This window comes from Centropristis striata, chromosome 7 (genome assembly GCF_030273125.1).
Source record: "Centropristis striata isolate RG_2023a ecotype Rhode Island chromosome 7, C.striata_1.0, whole genome shotgun sequence".
NCBI lineage: Eukaryota > Metazoa > Chordata > Actinopteri > Perciformes > Serranidae > Centropristis > Centropristis striata.
In genome coordinates this window covers 16,452,899-16,467,078 of record NC_081523.1, presented here as the reverse complement: position 1 = coordinate 16,467,078, position 14,180 = coordinate 16,452,899, and the positions used below count along the sequence as shown (strand labels likewise).

The following is a 14,180-nucleotide window of genomic DNA, read 5'->3' as shown; positions in this document are numbered from 1 at the left end:
CCTGCTGTAGCTTCAACCATTATTTAAACAGTTTGTGAAATTCATGGGGCAGCAGCAGAGGGCCCTTGGGAGAGACAGGGCCCTACACACACACACACACACACACACACACACACACACACACACACACACACAAACACAAACACACACACACATTATGCTTATAGGAAGAGGTGGTGCTGATTCTTTTTATAACCAATATTTGCCTTGTCCTTGTGCTTTTGTTTTTTTTGTATTTGTGCCTGAACTCTGGCTTCTGCTGGTGACAACTGATCTTGACTTGTCAAAACCAGAACTCTCCACTCTTTGTTCAGCTTCTGTTGAGGCTGAGAGTTCTTTGTTGTGGGGAACCATCCAGCCCTAGTGCCTTTTTTAACCAACAGTGGGAGCTAATTAAAGAGCTATCTGCTTTACACCCCCTCACCTCTGATGGGGTTGCTTAGTAAAATCACAACGTGAGGGATAAGTAAGCAAAAAGACTGCGTAGCCATGTGCTCGATGTCAGCTGTTGATAAGATGTTTACATAGTGAGGTGGAGACACATGACTCTTCTGTGTTGTCTGTCGCCTGTGGAACATGTAAGCAGTGAATCAAGCATAAGCTCTTGTACAGCACGTGGCAGTCTCCCAGTAACACTGTGACATGCTGGTGATACACAGGTTTTTCTCCCTTGCTGCCAAACAAATTTGGTGGAATGTGACTTTTTGGACAGTCGAAAATGTTATCAATATTATCACGTTGTTATCTATCCCTCCATGTTCCCTTTAGGCCAAGTTGAATAAGTTCTTCAAAGCTGCAGTTACAAACTTCACTTCGTTTGCATCAGAAATTGCTAGAATAGCACTTCAGTAGACCCCATCTTGCATAGATTTTCTCCCTGAATATAGAATTGCTTGAATGTGTTAAGTTAATAGTTCAGTCTTGGATGAGGCGAAGCAGTAAATGAAAACAGCACAAACTTAAGTAGGTTGCTCATTACACCCTGCTGAGAGTTGCAGTGTAAAATAATCTCTGCTGCATTTTAATAGAAAATATTTCTTTATTCAGATACAAAAAAAACATAGAATTTTAATTCCCAGCACATTACATCGGATCCCCTTCATAATTCAAGCTGAGTGTTATTCCACTTACAGTTCCAAAAATGCTTAACAATGAGCTTTCATTTGGGTTTCATGCTGTGGCCTCCTAACTAACCTGCCAAACTATTCTCCAGGGGATCTCTGAAGACCTTCATCCACACAGTTCACTTGCTCCAGAAACAAACCGATCTGGGCCAGCTCCCTGTGTCAGATGTCCTGTACAGGTGAGGGCAGTATTTTAGTTCATTTCTACGAAAATGATTAGTAACTTTTCCCAACATGTAACCACCCTGTATTTCTCCTGCTTTAGACTTTTGGTCCTGGAAGGAGGCCCAGGCTCTCCATCCTGCCTCCTGGGGGGCAAACACAGTGTTTCCTGGGGTTTTGAGGACATGCTGCCCACACCTGATAATTCTGCTGGAGGTGCAGAGAGTAAAGGTATAAACTCCTAATACTGCCTTTCTTTCTGTTTTATTGATTTATCTTTAGATTACTTATAATTCCCTTTATCTGAAATGCATGAATTGTGTGAAATCCCGACAAAAATGGAGGGAAGAGAGTGCATTGCCTGGTACAAGGCTAGTTTGCCTAATTTAAATGTATGTAAGACTGAGGAGGTAAAACAACCTAACCTAACAATGTTTCACTAGTCTTGGATCTTTGGAGGCATCACAATCCTTACATTGACAAAATAAGGAAAGGAAACAGAGCTTGTTTAGCATTTTAATTGTCTGCTCCCGCTCTCCACTTCCTTCACTCCCCTGTTAATACCTCCTCCTGCATTTCATTACGATCATCTGTCATTTGTCTGTCATTGCCCTTATATTGAATTTTTTTTTTGTCCCTGTGTCTTGCAGACACTGACCTGGGGCGCTGTCTAGCCACAGACGGGCTCTATCTGTATACCACTAACTCCTCCGGGAGAGGACTCAGCAAGCTGGGCTCTGGTTTACATGGGACACTGAGGTAATGTGACTCTCCTTCTCGTCTGCCTTTCTTTATCCGCAGCATTCAGAGAATAGCACAGAGAAAGACAGAAAGAGCCAGTGTAACGCTAAAAATATCCCTTATCACTTACCCATCCCATGGCACTGTGTTTTTTCCTGGACATTTTTAAGCCAATATCTGCAGTACACAGTCACATCCTGTCTAACTGTCTTTGATTGATGTGCTTGATTTTTAAAAGGGACAAAGGGGCATTGTGTGCTTTGCCTCTTAATACCACACTGTGGTGGCGTATTACTCAATTTGTAAGCAGAGGGCAGCATCCTTCCACAGTGTGCTTTTAGAGTTCAAGGGTTTAAGATTTACTGTTTTCACTCTAGAAAAGATACATGTACCAGATTTAGGCCTTTGAGTTTAAGTGTATGCTAGAAATACCGCTGTTTTCTCAATGTGAGAAACAACGTTGAAAACAAACATTTCTGTCAGGAAATTAGACTCAGTGGGACCCATACTACTTCAATAACCTTCAGCAATTGGTACAATTCTTACCATTAGTATGCAAACAGCTAGAATTGTACAGCCACAACAGCTTTGAACAAGCATGCGAAATCCTTTCTTGGAGGACATACTCTTAATTCATAGTTAGCGCTGATCAGGGTAAACAAGATGCTTAATTTAATAGAAAGAATTGGATTTTCAATGTCGCCAGAATTGTAACAATTTGTTGATAAGATACACATGATCTGATTCTGTGTTGCTATTAAATTAATTTTATTCATTTCGCTTAAAATCATAGTTTCTCAAATGGTTTTTCGACAAAAAAAGACCACCCTCAAGTATTCAATTAGTACAGAGAACACTTAAATAGATGCACTGTGTTCATGTTTGTGCAGGGGTTTTGTGTACTGTCGAAATGAAGAGTTGGAGCCTGGCTGGGTGGTGTTCAGCAGCGGTCGCCTCCTCCATCGTCCCTCCTCCTTTGATGCCAAGCCTCATCAGCTGTGCCAGGTCATTGACCCCTTCACCCTCCAGGTACTGTATATTTTAATTTCACAATTTTTTAAATTTTACTATTTAGAATTTGATTGAAAGTCTTGATGCATTTTATTTTCAACATGCTCATTTGTCAATTGAATGTGGTTTTGTTATCCCATCATGCAACATTAATATGATTTGATCATACAAACAAGGCACAATGGCTCACAATAGGGGCAGCATTTTTCTATTCAAGACTCAATCATAACTAGCTATGCACATCTATAATCCAGTTTTTGTGATATTAATTATATACTAATTTTGGTGATCCAAAAACATGCTAAAACAAAATGTTTACTGGGGTAATAAATCAAGACAGAAAAAGGGTAATTTTCTTATAGACTTCTATACAATTAGACTTGTTTTTGCATCCATTGAAGAGGCTCCCTGCTGTTCATTAGGAAAAAAATGTTTTTAACATTTCTCAACTTAAGTTTTACTATTTAGGTCTGAATGCTGTCTATGGATGCAATAAACCCACATTGCAAATAGAGAGATGAACATTGACGTGTATAATTTTGTACAAAGGCAGGGGCCATATAAAAGCTATCTTCAGTATAATTGTATCTATTCTTGTCATTTCAAGTAGAATAGCCAAGGCTAATGAGCACTTTTGCATTTTCAGGTGTGCCAGATTGTGCCCATGCCAGCCCACCACTTCCCCGTGGGCAGCAGCATGACCACGCTGCACCTCTGCTCAGATGGAACCTACCTGTACTGGGTCTGGTCCCCAGCCAGTCTCAATGAGAAGACGCAGAAAGGCCACTCTGTCTTCATGGATGTCTTTCACCTATCTGTGAGTACTACATGCCCTGCCTTATACAGTAGTTTCACTTTTTTATGTTTTTGTTCCATTTTTAATATTTTCTCTCCCCCTGTCCATGGTGCAGACACAGACAGGATTGTGTGTTGCAGACATCTTGCAGGAGAGGGTAATTCTAACTCGCAAGGAAGGCGAGTCTTCTAAGTGCTTGAATGAGCTTCTCTTGAGTCGAATGTCACGCTTCCGGGCCTCCCATTCTGCCACATTGGCTGCTCTAACAGGTTCTGCAATCACCAACACTGTCAAAGAGGAACAGTCCGGTAATAAATCAGCACAACATATAGTGATCGAAATATCACATTTGCTTTAATGGTGGATTCTTATGGTTATTAAAATATTCTCTTCTTTTATAGCTGTGAACACTAGCTGTGGACTTCCTCTAAAGACCCTGAGAAAGACCCCTATGTATGTGTGTGGAACCTACCTAGTGATGCTGGTCTCACCTCCTGGTGTATCTGGAAGCTCTGCCACACGCTCCCTTTTTGGAGGTACCAGCAGCCTGTCCTCTCTCAAAAGTAAGAGAACACACTGGTAAATTGTCCCTTGTCGCTGCTCAGCACTGCTCTCATATGGCAATTATACTATGTTTTGTAAACTATTGTAAGTAATTAGGTCATTCTTGAAACCTAACTTTTCATTTTTGCTCAGTATTAGCCTCCAGCCTGGTTTTTAACCTAGCTGATGGTCAGTTCAGCAGCCGCGCAGACCTCATCGATGCTCCTGGCAGTTCTCTAGGCAGGGGAGCCCAGGTGGCAGGACTAGGTGAGCTCAGTTCACATTCTACTTTTATGTGTTGAACTCAGAGAATAGTCACGCAATGTATTGTCATTATAAGTGACAAAATATTTTTGTAATCTTTGGCTTCATAGGAGCATGTTATGATGCACTGAACAACTTGATCTGGACCTGCTCCAGTGATTACATAGATCAGTGGTGCAATCCTGGGAACCAAGCCTTTCATCATGTGTGCCATAGGCTCGGTGTCAGCCATGTCATCAAAGAACCCAAAGGTGGATAAAAACTGTACTGAAACCACCATTTGCTGAATCATGTATCATGTCAACATTATAAGACTTTTTAAAACTGCAAAACTGTCCTTTCACAGAGGAAACTGTGGCCACTGGGGAGGTGATCAACCAGCTACTTCATCATGTAGGTGCTATGTGTATCCATCAGCTCAACCTGCTGGCAGCCAGCAGCAACAGCCTGCCCCTGGGGGCCCTACTAGGTAAACAACATCCCATTGAGACCCGTCACTTCAGCAGCATCTGTGACATTATGGAGAAGGCCATGGTCAATGGAGATACCTGCATCATACGCTGCATCTTGGTGGTGTTCCAGGTCAGTTGTGTTGCAGCTGGGGAGTTTTACAGAAAATAACTCGGCCAATTTATTTGTTTTTGAGTTTTTTTTTGTCTGTCCTGTCCAGGTGGTGTTTAGATTTTTCAATCCTCAGTCAGAGCAGAATCGGGAGAGTGTGCGTCGTTCAGGCCTACTCCTGTGGCAGCTACTCATGGCTCCAGTAGATCAGATTGGAGCAGAGATTCAGAAAGAGGTGTGCCTGGCCATCAGGTAAGTCATGAAGTCCAGTATACTATAAAGTGTGAAAAAAGTAATAGTTAATAGTTAAAATGGTGTTTTTATGTAATCAGTAATCAAAATAATATTTAAATAGGTCTTCTTCTTCTACCTCCTCTTTGTCTCTGTAGCTCAGGCCTGAATACTTTATATCAGGGGGAGGCTGAACTCAACAAACTGCTGAAACTGGTTTTAACTGAAGGTGACTATAACAGTAACGCACATTTAAATATAACTGTTTTATGGTGAATATATCTAATACTCTGTGTACTTGTGTGTGGCACTCAGGTGAAAGGAACACTGGCCTGTCTCAACTTCGTGATGTCATCCTCACCAATTTGGCAGACCAACTGCAGAAGAATCGATTTGGGAGTGAAGAGGATGACCACTACAGGTAGGGCTATCCTGTAACTAGGAGGTGCAGTAACATTTCTACCACAGAACCACATCATGTTTTAGCTTTAAAAATAGAGTTCCTTCCCTGTAGTCATATTCTTGTTCAAAGTGATAGAAATCTCTCTCTTTACAGATTGAGTGATGAGCTGCTGCACTGCATTCTCAAGACTGTAGTCCGGGAATCCTGCCTGGTCATTACCAAATGTCAGACTGTCGCCCGAGACGACTTCCAGAAGCTGCTCTCCACTGTGCCAGTATGACTATCAGTTCAGCAGAACAAAATGCCATCTGTGTTGATTAAGATCACATGTTTTGGTTGTTTTGATTATCCTTGTATAAACTGGAGATGGTTTTCCCTCTCTGTAGGTGGTCTCACCTAGTCTGCGCTACCTCATGGCTGTTCAGAACCACCTCCTCAGTAACACCATTCTTATCCGTCCGGATGATAATGACGACAGTGACAGCTCCCTACAAGGGGAAACAATGAAGGTACAGGTAAACATCCCCTTTAAATACCCCTACCTCTATGCATGTGGAGCCTGTTTGTGTTTGTCAGAGAGGGAGCAATCCATCAAACAGAGCAACATGAAATAAATGTTATTTTTTTAGTGCAGCGTATTCATTTGTTGTCATTAAAGCTTTAATTACATTAGTTAACAGTGCTATATTAACTAAGAAAGTGTTGTTTCTTCTTTTGTCACTAATCATCGTTACTGATAAAATAATGAAAGGCGAAAAGCCTGATGTAAAAGAGCAGCTCAGATTGTGCTAATATATGGAGTTTTTTTATCTGTTGATGTAAAAGTAAAGACATTACATTTGTATAACTTCCACATTGCATGAAAGAGATGATCATTGAAAATGTTGAAAGCAGTGTTACGTAAGTTTGGGAATATTATGTGTGTTGTCCCCAGGAGCTGCAAAGCAGCATCCTATCCCTAGCAACCAAGATCCTGGTGGGATGTGATGAAGTGCTGGAGACTCTGCAGCAGGTGACCACGGCTCTCATTAACAGCGACATAGCTGACAGAGAAACCAGGTGAACTTTTAACTTCTTCTTTTTTTAAAATAAGCTTGTCAAAAAATTTTCATCAACCAGCTGCCGTGTCCGCTGGATACCTTTTAAAATCTACTCGCCACTTATTTCATTATATTGCATGAGCAGACTTTTGAAGTTAATCTGCGGTGTCAACTGTATTACCATAAAACCATAATGTAACTGACGAAAATAAAACCAGACACGATGTTCTCTTAGTTGGCTCTGATGCACTATTTCACCGTGAAACAAGATTTAGCTAAACCTGAGTAATGCGTCTGCCTCCTCACAAAGAATAAAAGGGTGCATGAGAAATCATTTATGGATGCAGGTTTTTAAAATCACTTTGGCTTTGTTTTACCTCTTCTAATTTCCCCATTTCTTGTCTGTTTTTTCTACTTAGGATTCATCACCTTAACATTCCGTTTATGCCTTCTCTCTTCTTGTTGTTCAGGTTGAAAGGCCTGGAACAGGTTACCAAGGCCACCATGCTTGGGCACCTGCTGCCAGTATTGCTCACCTCTCTGATGCATCCCAACCTACAGACCCTCACTCTCGCTGATGCCCTCATGCCTCAGTTGGTGCAGCTGGTCCTCTACACCAGCCAGGTTGGAGTCTAGCCAGTCAAAAATACAGTGCTTACATTGAATGAAAGGGTTTTCCTTAAGTAGAAAAAGCACTCATTGTTAAAGCTTTTATTTCCACTCTGTTTTCCAGACTGCCCTACTACTGAAGACTCAGTCTCCACTTTTTACTGAAGAGCCTCTACCTATGGGTGGCTCTCTGGGTTCAAAGGCATGTGCTGCTGATGACAAGTACGTTTTCTAATCTCCAACATAAGAATATTAATTACAGATTCACAATGAATCCATCTGATCATATATTGGATTATTTGGTTTAGTTATTACCATTTTAATGAAGAAAATCAGATTTTTAGTGCCTGCTATTTTGTTTGTTTTATAAGCTCAGTTTTAAGACCGCTTATTTGTTTGTGTCCTTGATATTAGAATTCTTGATGAACGTGAGGAGCCGGGTTTCCTGACTGGACTGAAGATCCCTGCCCCATGGGCTGCTGGGAAAACGGTAGAGACGGTGCACCCTGTGAGAGATAATTACAAGTTCAAGGAGACGGTACACATCCCAGGAGCCCGCTGCCTGTACCTCCGCTTTGATTCTCGCTGTTCTTCACAGTATGACTATGACAAGGTACCGACTGTCACAATACACCAGCTGTGGGCACAATGGCCTTCATCCTTTGTAGCTCTTGCATGCATTGTGTGCAATTTCTCAGGGCTTCCATAGGTTTGAAATGTTATACTAAATATATTCTCTGATATTTTAGTTGGTTATCTATGCTGGCCCCAACACCAACAGTCGGAAAGTAACAGAGTATGGAGGAAACACTCTGGGATATGGCAGTCGCAGTGTTTTGGGGACAGGATGGCCCAAAGACCTTGTCAAGGTAAAATAAGCTTCTTCTTTTTTGCACAAACATACACAGTAAACACATGGTGCACTTAAAGTCTTAAGGAGCTACTTTTTAATGTCCTGTCTTAGGTTGAAGGAGACACTGTGACGTTTTCCTTTGAGATGAGGAGTGGACGGGAACACAACACTCCCGATAAAGCCATGTGGGGGTTCTCCTGCACTGTCAGAGCTCAGGTGAATGTGAGAACACTGGCATGTCCGAAACATCTGTACTTATCATTGTTTAATCATACTGGTACTCAGCATGGAACATGATTCTGAAGAGGCTATTTGTATTTGTTTTCAGGAGTCATCCGAGGATGTCTCTGGGGGCCTCCCCTTCCTGGCAGACCTTGCCCTGGGTCTGTCTGTGCTGGCTTGCTCGATGCTGCGCATTCTTTATAACGGGCCAGAGGTGACAAGAGAGGAGGAAGCCTGTCACGATTTGCTCTGCTCCAAGCTGCTGCAAAGGTGACACAGCTGAATTAAAATACCATAAAATGTCTCCCAGTGATATTGATTGCCTGTGTGATAAATAAAGTATGTTGTAAGAATTAGTACACATTCTTTAATGGTACATAGTTGAACACAGGATAACAGACTGATGGCACTTTGGTTTTTTTTCTTCCCAAGGTGTCAGTGGCAGGTGGAAGCAAATGGGGCAATCTCTCCTGCCCTCACGCCCAGCCCGTCACCTCTGCCACTCACTATTGAGGAGGACCGGGAGTTCACCTACCCCTCTGATGTGCTCATTCCACCCCCGGGCCTCATGCCAGGGACCTACTTTGACTTGCCTCGTATCCGCCTCCCTCCAGGCATCATGGGTAGGCTACGAGAGGTGTCTGGAAGGGCTCGACCACAATTCCGTCCTAGCATCAAGTAAGGGCACCGTGCTGTCACAGAATAGACATTATGCATGTGAGGAATAATACGGTGAAATGATAAAACGCTGTTATTCAGTCTATGACAAATCCAAGCAGAAGTTTTTAGACTTCAACACTTTCTTAGACTGTGTGACTGTAAATAACCCTGCTGACAGTTTTGTAAATGAATTATGTAGTAAAATATAAATAATGTTTCCAAACCGGTTCACAGATGATCATAATATGCTTTAAAGTCCTTGTGATTTTGATCACACATCCTGCTTTAAAATAGATTATCTAGGCTTTTGTATGCCCTCCAGCTCTGTTGATGCGCTGAATTTTTTATGTCGTTGGAATAACTGTTTTCTATCATCATCATTTGTTTTCCACTCTGTATTGCAGCTCTCCCCATTCATAACAGCCACAGTTGGTTAGTTTTGTGTGTTTGTTAAAGGAGGTGAAAATGATAGCCATGTCATTGCATACCCTCTATAACATAAAGCTTTGTTTTCTCATCGAAAGCTTAACTCATTTTACATTTTTTTTCTGTAAGGGAGGTGATCAGGCCAGATGTTATGGAGGAGGTTATAGTGTCCTGTGTCATAAAACATCTAAGCCTCGTTGACGCCCTTCAGTCACTTGTCAACTACCAGTACCGTGAGGATCATGCAGAGGAGTATGACCTGGTCTGCAAGATCATGGTTGAGGCCTTCAAAAAGATCAATGCTATGGAGCGTCAGCTGCAGGTGAGCGTCTGTAAATGCTGTGAATTTTGCTTGCTTGCCATTAGTGGAAGATGCATTTACGCTCGGCATGTTTGTCGATTTGCCTGTTTATATTTAGGCTTTTCAGGAACCTTCATCGTTAGATAGTTTAATAAAGTACTTCCTGCTGGCTACAGTGAATAGGATTAATAGGGAATCGCTTTTGCCATGGTGTTGATGGGCATACTGGGTATATTTACACTGCCGTATAATATCTCTTATCACCAGGATGTCGCTGATATGACAACAAATTGGAAAGATATTTGCATCATGGGCAGTATATTAAACTACAGCCTAGAAATACGAGAGTACTATTAAAACCAACAAAGTAGGTTATCCATTAAAATGACATTGAGGCTGAACAGAAGACCTTTAGATTAAAAAAAGACTACCAACCCGAGCAGAAAAAAGAAGTGTGAGTCCTACTCTGGGTTTAATTATCTCCTTTGTTGCTTTCAGAGTGTTGCAGAATTGGAACAGAAGTGGCAGAATGAGGTAGAGGAGGCCCAGCAGGGAAAGCTGGAGAACAACACTCCTTTCTTTCACGACTATCACTTCTTTGAGGTATCCTTTTTCAGACAAACAATTAACAACTTCTCCTCTAGAGATTGTACCATTACTACTACCATTTGCTTTGATATACATAATTTATTGTTATTGTTTTTTTGTTCCAGAACAAAATTAAGGAGCTGGAGCTGCTTTGCTCCTTGAAGGAGGTGCCACTCGATTTTAGCGATTTGGAAAATGTTGTCCATGCATTGAGGCAAGTAATTTAAAATTCCGCTAGCACTTGGAACAGATGCCATGGTTAAGTTCATACAGTAACAATATGTATCTGCACCTACAGGGAGAAGTTCTTTCAGGAGGTAAACAGTATGCACCTCAGAAGTAGCACCTCACTGGCCAAAACTAAGGCACTAGTAAAGAGTCTGATGAACCGCACTGAGCTGCTGCTCCATGTTACCATCGCACCACACTGCAGAAGCTTAACCACCACACCTGCAGGCACACCAGGTCCAGGTACATATAATCTTTTTATGTGTCCTCTTATGTTACTAATTATAGTTGCTAAGTGAAATGTTGTTGAGCAGCAGGGTAGGGATCAGACATTTATCCCTTCAAACAGCTGTTCAGGCCTCATGTTGTCAAACACTCACACTATTGAAATATCCATCAGCTAGTGTGTCTGTGGGTACAGTTATGTAACTTACACAGGGGTCTTTAATTACATTTTTGGAAATGCGTATTAAATCAGAACCATATTTCTGGGAAACAATATTTAATTTGTTACTGTTTGCCAATAAGTAATCCCCTCAATACCTCAAGACACCAGTCATGGGAGAGAAAATATAGGTTGGTTTGATTCTCATCAGATTTTTTTCTTGTCCAGCCTCTAAGTCAGTGTCAGATGCCAAGACAGTGATCCCCATGGTGAAGCAGCCAGTCTTTCTACGCAGCATGTCGGCACCCTCTGACTTGGAAATGATTGCTAACCAGGACTTGGAATTTACACACGCGCCCCAAAGGTATTTGGCTATTTTTTGTTTTATAGAATGAATGTTTGAAAACCATGTAAATGCACTGAGCATTAATTTATTTCATTATTTGTTACCTTTAGGAGGCGGCACCACCCTACTAGTCACCGCAGCAGCTCATTCACCCTGCTGCAGTCTCTGGCCATCGAGGACAGCCGTGACAAACCAACATACAGTGTGCTGCTGGGACAGCTATTCGCCTTTATTGGAACTACACCTGATCAGGCTGTGAGTTTCTTACTCATCACTCTCTCATTTGTTTTTATTGACTTGTTTGTTGCCATAGCTGCATGAGAAATTGTTATTGAGCTCTGTTCTGACATTTGGATGTTTTATACCGGTAATTTCTGTAGGTGTCCAGCAGCAGTTTCCTGTCTGCTGCACAGACACGTTGGAGACGTGGCAGCACGCGGAAGCAGGCACTTGTTCATATGAGGGAGTTGCTAACTGCTGCTGTCAGAGTGGGTGGCGTCACCCACCTGGTGGGGCCTGTCACTATGGTACTGCAAGGTGGCCCAAGGTAAGAAAATGGAGATGCAAACACTAGTAACAACCAACTAACCCTACAGGTTTTCATTGAATTAATGTGCCTAATTTCCATATGCATCTGTGTTTGTGTGCCATCTGTGCAGGATTGAGGAGCTGACCTGTGGAGGAATGGTAGAGCAGGTGCAGGAGGCCTTTGGGGAGACCATGACGTCCGTAGTGTCACTATGTGCTCGCTACCCAATCGCTTGTGCCAACAGTATTGGCTTGCTTTGCACAATCCCCTACACCAGGCAAGATACTTCTTCTTGCATTGTCTATCTTTTGATTTATCTCTGTATTAATAAACCCTCAGATTCCTGACCCTAATTTATTTTCTGTGTTGCCGTAGGAGTGAGGAGCAGTGTCTGGTTCGCAGTGGTCTGGTCCAGCTCATGGACAGCCTGTGTAGTTTAAGTGGGCAGAGGGAATGCAGCTCAAACGAGAAGCAGACCAAAAAGCAGAAGGTGGCCACCATGGCTTGGGCTGCATTCCAGGTGCTGGCTAACCGCTGCATTGAGTGGGAGAAGGTTGAAGGTAAGTTATGCTTGTAGATCCTTACTACTGTCGGGTTCAATATATTTGTGTCTCTGAACTACAAGAACTTGACATAAGTGCATGTTAAGAATGTAATGTTTTTTCCACATGGTCAGATGAAATGGTTGCACACTACAGTTTTAGTAGTATGTTGTAATGATGAAAAAGTTACAATTTTTTTTGCTTTTTAAAGGTGGGTCGACAGATGCAGTGCACTCTGGTCTGGCACGGCAGGTGTCCAGCCTGCTGACCAATCACCTGGCCAGAGCCACAGAGTGCTGTGGGAATCAGGCAGCGGGCAACGATGCCCTACAGGATGTGCTCAGTCTGCTCAATGACCTTTCCAGGTATAATTTCTTTCTTGTATTGTATGTATATGTTGTATTTCTTTGCATCATGTCTATAATCATGTCTTTGTACATACAGTAGTTGAGTATTTTATATAATGTTTTTATATGTTCATTTGTTTTGTATTTCAGGAGCCACATAGGGAAAGCTATCCTGAGCCAGCCAGCTTGTGTTTCTAAGCTCTTGTCTCTGCTGCTTGACCAGAGACCTTCTCCAAAGCTGGTACTTATCATCCTGCAGCTATGCCGAGCGGCCCTGCCTCTCATGAGTGTGGAGGACTGTGGAAACGTGGCCCTGCCCTCGTGGAGCTACTCTATTAACACGCTAGATGCTGAGCAACAAGATGCTAGTGACCCTGCCTCACGTATTGCTGCCTTACTGCTGGCCAAGCTGGCAGACTATGTAGTACCAGGTTCGTCTCTTACCTAGAAGTACTAAATGTGTGTAGGGTCCTCTTTTATTAAAAATGGAAATGTTAAACCATGCTGGGTAGTTACTTTCTTTACGTTTTAATATTTAATCTATCCCTTCTTTACCAGGCTGTCAGACCCTGCTCTCCCCCAGCTCCTCTGAGCCAGACACTAGTCTCTCCCGTGCCAGTTCCAAAGGAGCTCTGAAGTCTGAGGATGTTGGGGAGGAGGGAGAGGCGGTTGATGGCAAGCTATCAATCTTTATCCACAAGAGAGAGGATCAGTCATCTCACGAAGTTCTACAACCACTTCTCAGGTAAGGTTATCCCTAATATCTTTGTTTTCACATTAGCTAGCTTAGTCTGGGTTTCTGTGACATGACCGTTCTTCCATCCGCTCCAAAATGCAGTAGCTCAGAGGGACGTCCCTTTCGGCTCGGCACTGGAGCAAACATGGAAAAGGTGGTCAAGATGGACAGAGACATGACAAAGGTCAGATTTTTACTGGGGAAAAAAAACATCTACCCATAATTTTAGAGTGAATAATCACAAAATGAAAACTCTCTGTAGCTTTTTTCCAAGTGCCATCCTTACCTCTGCTGTGTTATTTAAAACCCTCTGTAGAGTGGCAGCTGTGAAGTAATCACAGAAGAGGCATCTGCTGCCCTGAGGAAGGCCAACAAATGGGCCCAGTCTGGTCTGATCGTGAGTGTTGGTCCACCTGTTGAGACCCTAGCCCAGGAGACCGCTGGAGGCATCACCACCGGTGACAAGAAGAAAACTGCTCAGACAGCTGTGTGCCGGGACAGGAATGCTGATCTGGCCAGGTAAGCAAAGAAA

At 42.6% G+C, this 14,180-nt stretch overlaps 1 protein-coding gene across 1 annotated transcript in view; it reads left to right on the top strand.

The window, feature by feature from the left end:
• LOC131974319 (probable E3 ubiquitin-protein ligase HECTD4) overlaps window positions 1-14,180 on the top strand; it is a 39,690-nt gene that overhangs the window by 6,046 nt on the left and 19,464 nt on the right. The window contains exons 3-39 of the mRNA XM_059336577.1: window positions 1,214-1,303; window positions 1,390-1,517; window positions 1,937-2,045; window positions 2,918-3,056; window positions 3,685-3,855; window positions 3,950-4,142; window positions 4,236-4,397; window positions 4,531-4,644; window positions 4,752-4,892; window positions 4,988-5,223; window positions 5,312-5,454; window positions 5,592-5,662; window positions 5,749-5,854; window positions 5,990-6,110; window positions 6,223-6,351; window positions 6,771-6,895; window positions 7,347-7,500; window positions 7,610-7,707; window positions 7,900-8,098; window positions 8,235-8,354; window positions 8,450-8,554; window positions 8,667-8,830; window positions 8,993-9,238; window positions 9,776-9,968; window positions 10,446-10,550; window positions 10,661-10,749; window positions 10,834-11,006; window positions 11,377-11,512; window positions 11,605-11,749; window positions 11,875-12,041; window positions 12,154-12,300; window positions 12,399-12,583; window positions 12,777-12,930; window positions 13,063-13,343; window positions 13,471-13,657; window positions 13,751-13,832; window positions 13,965-14,167. Coding sequence (XP_059192560.1) covers window positions 1,214-1,303; window positions 1,390-1,517; window positions 1,937-2,045; window positions 2,918-3,056; window positions 3,685-3,855; window positions 3,950-4,142; window positions 4,236-4,397; window positions 4,531-4,644; window positions 4,752-4,892; window positions 4,988-5,223; window positions 5,312-5,454; window positions 5,592-5,662; window positions 5,749-5,854; window positions 5,990-6,110; window positions 6,223-6,351; window positions 6,771-6,895; window positions 7,347-7,500; window positions 7,610-7,707; window positions 7,900-8,098; window positions 8,235-8,354; window positions 8,450-8,554; window positions 8,667-8,830; window positions 8,993-9,238; window positions 9,776-9,968; window positions 10,446-10,550; window positions 10,661-10,749; window positions 10,834-11,006; window positions 11,377-11,512; window positions 11,605-11,749; window positions 11,875-12,041; window positions 12,154-12,300; window positions 12,399-12,583; window positions 12,777-12,930; window positions 13,063-13,343; window positions 13,471-13,657; window positions 13,751-13,832; window positions 13,965-14,167 — 5,511 coding nt within the window. The remainder of the gene's footprint in view (window positions 1-1,213; window positions 1,304-1,389; window positions 1,518-1,936; window positions 2,046-2,917; window positions 3,057-3,684; window positions 3,856-3,949; window positions 4,143-4,235; window positions 4,398-4,530; window positions 4,645-4,751; window positions 4,893-4,987; window positions 5,224-5,311; window positions 5,455-5,591; window positions 5,663-5,748; window positions 5,855-5,989; window positions 6,111-6,222; window positions 6,352-6,770; window positions 6,896-7,346; window positions 7,501-7,609; window positions 7,708-7,899; window positions 8,099-8,234; window positions 8,355-8,449; window positions 8,555-8,666; window positions 8,831-8,992; window positions 9,239-9,775; window positions 9,969-10,445; window positions 10,551-10,660; window positions 10,750-10,833; window positions 11,007-11,376; window positions 11,513-11,604; window positions 11,750-11,874; window positions 12,042-12,153; window positions 12,301-12,398; window positions 12,584-12,776; window positions 12,931-13,062; window positions 13,344-13,470; window positions 13,658-13,750; window positions 13,833-13,964; window positions 14,168-14,180) is intronic.